General features: G+C 29.6%; 1 protein-coding gene across 1 annotated transcript in view; it reads right to left on the reverse strand.

Annotated features, from left to right (window-relative positions):
* Window positions 1-2,998: 2,998 nt before the first annotated feature.
* The window catches only part of LOC111716814 (nephrin), a 24,793-nt gene continuing 20,420 nt past the window's right edge, over window positions 2,999-7,371 (reverse strand). Inside the window, exons 13-15 of the mRNA XM_023492304.1 lie at window positions 4,475-4,599; window positions 4,125-4,259; window positions 2,999-3,558 (exon numbers count right to left, since the gene is read on the reverse strand). Coding sequence (XP_023348072.1) covers window positions 3,346-3,558; window positions 4,125-4,259; window positions 4,475-4,599 — 473 coding nt within the window. The 3' untranslated portion in view covers window positions 2,999-3,345. The remainder of the gene's footprint in view (window positions 3,559-4,124; window positions 4,260-4,474; window positions 4,600-7,371) is intronic.

The following is a 7,371-nucleotide window of genomic DNA, read 5'->3' on the forward strand; positions in this document are numbered from 1 at the left end:
AAATATATATATTTTCTATATACAGGGTGTCCTTTTGATCTTCGATAGCTACAAGGTGTCCCATATGAAAGTAGCAATAAGTCGGAAAAGGTAGTCTTTGATATATAAAATTATTGGCTGAATTTATTTTCAACCTGTTTTTACAATGGTTCTTGATTTAATGGTTACAAAATTCTCCTAGAGTCCTGGCATTTTAGGTGATGTCAATATTACCGGAGATATTAAGAAATTAAATAAAACCAAAATTGTCGAAACCTGCTGTACAAAATTCTTCATGTCTCTCTAGAATTTAAGGTTATCGAATATTAAATATCGAATATCGAATATCGAATATCGAATATGGAATATCGAATATTGAATATTGAATATCGAATATCAAATATCGAATAACTGTCGCAAATTTTTTCCAAGATCACAAACAACCTTCCAATCGTAGATTAAATTATATATTAATGTTTGAAATTTTGAAAACTGATAATTTTCAATTTGGTTTCTCTACCAAAGTGGAGTATTTTGAATACAGGAAAACATAACGGAGTTAATAAAACACTTTTATGCCTAGAAAAATGAAAATATCTTCTACATTATTGATCTGATAAATCCGTTGTAAATCGTTCAATACCATCTTTGTAAGGAAGGTCAAATAAAATTACGCTTACAGTCCCTTTAAATAGGAATCACAGATCAAGTCTCTGGACTCTCTATTCTAAAATTCTAAAAATTAACAGTTTCTTCCAACGTGCGGGAGGGAAGAAATCCCAAATCCTTCTCATTTTTTTCCAGTAAAAAAAATACACTAAATTCAAGATTTTTAATTTATTTTTTAACAAGACAAATTCAGAATTAACATTAATTATAATTTTAACATAATTATTATTTAGATATAATTAATATCAACTTAATACAGATTACTACAACGTCACAGCCATTTTACACAACAGTATCAGCAGTGTTAGGAGAAATATATACAAAGTGTTTCAGAAATAGGGAAAAGTTTAGAATTTTGTAGAGTGTATCTCAGAAAAAGGTTATGGATATAATTATTTACTATGGGTGAATCAAAGACTAAGTAAAGGTTGGAGAGAAGGTATTACAGAGTGTGTCAGAAATATTTCAGAAAGATTTAGTACATACAGGGTGTTTCTGAAAACTTATCCGTATACTGGATTTTGTTATGTAGACAGTATAAATTTAAGTTTTTTGACACCACTTTTAAAAAAACTACGGAACTCGTATTTTTTAATCAAAAAGAAAAAAGAGTAAAAAATTAAAAAAGAATTGTAAATAGTAAGCAAAAATAAATGTACATTAATGAAAAAAACTTTACATTTGTTTTGTAATATTTGTTTTTTGTCAGTCAAGATTTTGAGTGCTAGTTTTTATTAAAAATTTTAAAATTATTATTGCGGCATTTTTTCGGTAAAGTTTCCGTATTTGAAACCCTGAAGCATGAGAAGCAGTATTAAATCACCCGGAGGTTTAAATTCTTTATCAAGCTATTGTATTAAATTCAAAACTGTGAAAACTTGCAAATTCGATAAAAACAAAGTAAAACAAATGTGCAAATATGCCACAAAATGACAATTAATGCACGCGATACACGACACAACAATTATTGATTGGACGCAGGGGCGTATAAAGGGGGAAATAATAATTACATATACATTTTTACGCTTATTCTTAACAATAATCTAGCAAAAGCGTAAATTAATGAAGGTTGGACTGAAAGGGAAATCTTAGAAATGCAAATCGATTAAAATTATAAAAAGTTGTTAAAAAGAAATATATATTTCTCTCTTATCGTTTTTCTATTTCTGTATTTGAAATTCTGTTTCTGCCTTGCAGAGATTTATTTAGCAAAGTTCAATAGTTCTAGGGCTTTGCATGCTGTCTAGGGTGTCGGGGGTAAATTATATTTATAGTTAGTTTAAGTGCTCTGTGCTATTCAATAAATTTCAAATATAATTTGTTTGTATACACATTACAAATGGTGTCCAAAATTGTATTTTTATGTCAAAAAAAATACTTTTTTAATGCAGCGAAAATAGAGCTTGTTTCAGTTGTTCTAAATTAGAGGCCTTCTAAAATTTAGAAATAAATGATTCTGTTTTTAAATTTATATTTTTTTATCGCGTTTGTAACAAGGCACACAAATTTTTTTTGACTAGACTATTAAACTATTTGTACCTACTCTAAGAGCATTTAACTTTGTGTATACTTACTCCAAGAGCATTTAACTATTGATAAATCTACTATAAGAGCATTTAACTATTTGTACACATACTCTAAGAGCATATACATACGTGTATACCTTCTCTAAGAGTATTTAACTTTTATATACCTACCAAGAGCATTTAGCTATTGATATACCTACTCTAAGAGCATTTAACTATTTGTATACAAAACTCCGAGATTATTTAACTATTTCTATACCCACTCTAAGAGTATTTAACTAGTTTTATATCTACTCCAAGAGTATGCTATTTGTATGCGAGCTCCAAGAGTAAACTATAGGAATACCTCTCCCAAGAGTATGCTATCTGTTTACCTACTCAAAGACTAGAATATTTGTATACCTACTCAAAAATTAAAGTATTTGTATTCCTACTCCAAGAGTAAACTTGTTGTATACCTACTCCAAGACTCTAAGAGTAAACTATGTAAATACCCACTCCAATAGTAAACAAATTATTTACCTACTTCAAAAGTAACTATTTTTATACCTACTCCAAGAGTAAGCTATTTGTATACTTACTCCAAGAGTAAACTATTTGTGAACCTACTTTAAGAGTGAACTTTTTGTATACCTACTCCAAAAGCAAAGTATATGAATAGCTACTCCAAGAGTAAACTATTTGTATACCTACTCCAAGAGTAAACCAACCTACTCCAAGAGTAAACTATTTGTATACTTACTCCAAGAGTAAACTATTTGTATACCTACTCCAAGAGTAAACCAACCTACTCCAAGAGTAAACTATTTGTCAGTATACCTACTCCAAGACCAACTAGGTGTATACCTACTCAAAGACTAACTATTTGTCAACCCTAAATGTTTAGTATTCCATGAACGGGTTGGATCTAAGATACAATTAGATTGGGAACATAGCATAAATACCTAGACATCCCTTGTAATAAAACTATTCATACTAAGCTTACTGTCTGCATATTAATCTGTAGCGTACATTTCTCCGTGCACTTTATGACAAGTAATGCGCAGAATGTGTACGAAGCTAGAGAAACGAAGTTATCTTAAAAATTATCGATCTGATAAAGATTTAAGGGTGTGTTGTGAATCGGGAAAGCCACATGTTTAATGGAGGGTCACTTAAAATCAAAATTGCATTATTTTTTTAACCTTACCAGTCTTTGAATGTTGTGATGTATGTTTCTGAGCATATCCATATCTTGAGTAGTTGTGGGGTACCGCAAGGTCCTGTATTCGGTCTTCTGTTTATACACTTCCTCTCCTGATGGTATAATATCAGGTCCTCGGCATCCCTCTCCTTGCAGACCTAGTTCTTTATTCTCTTGAAGCCTAGTCTCTCCCCGGGTAACCTGAAAATATGAGGAAAAAATATTACTTTTTATTATTTTGGCTTTTTCTTATTTGCACATTCCCAGAAAATTTAACCATCCATTCGATTAAATGTCAGAATCATACAGGGTAACAAAAAAATAGTAAACTTGTTTTTTCATAGTTAATTCTTTGAAAAGGCCATTTAAAGACTTTTCATGGCAAATAACTTTTGGGTCATCACTATTCAGAATTTCAGGTCGTCTTTACAGTCTCATCCTTTCTGGGTAACCCTAAAGCTGTTGTGTTTTATGACAATAAAGAAAGCTTACTACAAGTTGGAGTACATTCCAGCGATATTTATTTTGTTTTAAAAATGTCCTCCTTCTTTAATTAGGAACGTATTTTTCAATTATGATAGGAAATAGGAATGGGTTCTTAAAGGCTTGTATTTTTCAATTATGATAGGAATAGATTCTTAATAACTGGAAAAATGGAGGGAAAAATTATATTTTGGTAATTAGAATGGAAAGGTGGAAAATGATGTCCCATTAACATAGCTTTAAAGTTTTCGAAAAAATCCATCCGTTAGAATGCAATTAATTACCTTCTCGTAATTAGATCTGCAGCAGAGGATAAATATTATAGTGAGAGAAACTAGAGTAAGTGCAGACCCAATACCAATCAGAATACCCAGAATGGGGGTTATAGCAAACTTACTCCGTAATGAACCAATCTTAGCCTAAATAAGACAAAATTAGTTTTCTTAACTCAAAATGAAATAAAAAGCTGAGACATTAGACAGACGGCCCAAAAAATATTTTCGCAGTTTTTTTAAATAAAAAAGAAACGAATAAAGCTTAAGTTATCTCAATAACTGCTTATAATGTTTCCATTTTATTGATAAGCAAAATAATCCTAAAAATAAAAAAAAATAAAAAATAAAATGCCGGAAACCTGGTCTGTGTGCCTCTCTGCAGCCTGAGGTTTAGTTGTATGTGCGGTGAGTTGAACGATAGAACTCCGGCCTTTCTCGTTTATAGAGACAACAGATACCATATATTCACGCTCAGAGTCCAAACCTAGAAACATAAAAGGTTCAACTAGAAATCAGACTAGAAAAAGAATTACAACTAGAAATCAGACTAGATAAAAGAATATAAACTAGAAATCAGTCTAGATATAAGAACTAGAAATCAGATTTTTTTTCTATTTTAATACATGACCCTCCGTTTACTGACGAATAAATTCTGACAATTTCCTGCATTGTCTGTACTGCATAAAACTAAAAGTCACTTTTACAGAGAAGCCCGAATAAAAAGTATAATTCGCTTTCATAGACTAGAAAACTAGGATATCTCATTCATTAAAGATAAGAAAAAGGTGTATAGGGTTGCCATTGTGAATCGAATATTCCACTCGAAAAATGGAGGCTAATTTTATATTACGTCTAAGTCCTTTTCAAAAAGATTGGAAATAATGAAAATTTTCAAAAAAAAGTATCTTTTAATCTTGCTGTTGGAGCTTTATGGAAAGGAAAATATTTCAAAATTATATTTATATTTTCTTTAAACTTGTGAAAACATTAATCTTTGTTTTTATAAACTTTTCCCAATATTGAAGATTTTCTATCGGAAACACATTTATTTAAATTATAAATAGAACACTTAACCCTATCCCCTCAATACGTATATAAAAGAGATAAAACTATTTTAGAAAAAAAATATTAGTTTTTAATATTAAAGTGATAAAATCGGTCAAATTTTTTTTCCTAGCGTAAAATTATTGGCATACCCCAAATAGATTCTAGTACAATAGACGGCAACGTAGAATTTGTACACTCTCAGTTCAGCTGTATTCTTACGTCACAAGTGTCAACTTAGTTTTTATGTAGTTGATATACTGCAAATAACCAGGCTTAGATGCAATTCGTTTCTTCAATTTGAATTAAACCACATTTTTGCCTATATTTCAACTTTTTATACTTTTTTAAACGTATCCTCTACCTACAAAACATGTATAAAAAAAGGAAAAAAAATATGTCTTTATTGTGTCAAATTGTGATAAAAAACTCAGTTTTCTGTGACAAGGACATAAGTTTGAAATCAGTGTATGTATAAAATTGTAATTCTAAATATGGTTATATAAAGTATTTTAATGCCTGCTACTATCATCAAATTTTAAAATGAATCGCCTTCGTCGAAATCCTAATTATTAACAAGATTTGTTGAGATTAATCTTGGATTTCTAGTTCTGCCGAATTAATGAAAATATGATAAAACCCTCAAGGATTTGGCAAAGTTAATCTGGAACATATTACTTTTGTAATTGGATTTTTATTGCAAGGAAAAAAAATATCAGTTTTATCTAAATTGGACATTTCTTCTATACAGCTTGTAATTTTCATTGATATATATATTAGTGAAGAAAAAAGTTAGACATAAAATGTTGGATAACTTAAAATCATTTTCCTTGACATGACAATTATGTAGGTCCTAACCATGTAATGTTCTGCCCAGGTAATGCTTTTCCTTTGTAATGTGAAATGTACGTTTTCTTTGAAATGCATGCTTTTTATGAAATGTACGTTTTTCTATGAAATGTACGTTTTCTATAAAATGCATGTTTTTTATGAAATGAACGTTTTCTATGCGTAAAATTTACCATCTTTGAAATGTACGTTTTTCTATTAAATGTACGTTTTCTATGCGTAAAATGTACCATCTTTGAAATGTACGTTTTTCCTTGAAATGTACGTTTTCTATGCGAAAAAATGTACCATCTTTGAAATGTACGTTTTTCTATGAAATGTACGTTTTCTATGAATGAAATATACCATCTATGAAATGTGAGTTTTTGAAATGTACGTTTTCTATGAAAAATGTACTCTCTAATAATTCATATATTTCTATAAAATGGATTCTATTCAATCCTAACTATGAAATACCCTAATTATAAATAATCCTATGTTTATCCTATGTCTCATATAAAATCCTTAAGCTAAATGATTTGACTGAATTTAATCAAGCAACATTTATATATAAATGCACGAAAAACCTTCTGCCCTCCTCATTTAACAACACTTTTAAAAAATCGGAAATTTTGAAAGGTCTTTTAACTATCAAATTGACATTTTAAATACAGGCTCATTAGAATATCTTCCCTCGTATGCACTTCTTAAGAGATGGAATAAACTGCCACTTGATTTAAGAAGAAGTACCTCGTTTGGTATCTTTAAAATAAGTTTATTTAAAATGTTATCTGACGCCTACATCTCAAAGTGCAGTAAACCCTTTTGTTAATCTTGAAAAAAATGAATATAGAACTTTGTAGTTTTTTGTACATTCTTAATCTTATTTCTGTTAAACGTACTAAACTTAAAACTGAAAAATCACTTATTTTGTTATGCAGCACCTAGGTCTCTCTAAATTTAACTAGTAATCCCTGATTTATTGAAAACTTTCAAAACCTAGTAATATTTATCATATTGTAAACGTTTTAATATTAATTAGGTGGGGATAATACCCAAAACAGCAAATAGCTAATCTCCACCTAATTGCTATAATTACATAAATATAGTAAACAATATGAAAATAGTTGCAGATTTTTTGCCTGTAACATTATAACTTGTATGTGAATTATTAGCAATAAACTATATCTTATCTTATTATATACCAGGCTATTACTAAGCGAACTGCACCCCTTAACTTAATAACTTTAAAAGATTCCCATAAGCTGTGTTTAAACTTGGGACACTTTAAGAAGAAACCTATCCTTAATTTTTTCAAATTTGCCCACCCATCTACACCCATCTACACTCATCTACACCCATCTACACCCATTTGTAATATTTA

Source organism: Eurytemora carolleeae, unplaced genomic scaffold (assembly GCF_000591075.1).
Source record: "Eurytemora carolleeae unplaced genomic scaffold, Eaff_2.0 scaffold1889, whole genome shotgun sequence".
Taxonomy (NCBI): Eukaryota; Metazoa; Arthropoda; class Copepoda; order Calanoida; family Temoridae; genus Eurytemora; species Eurytemora carolleeae.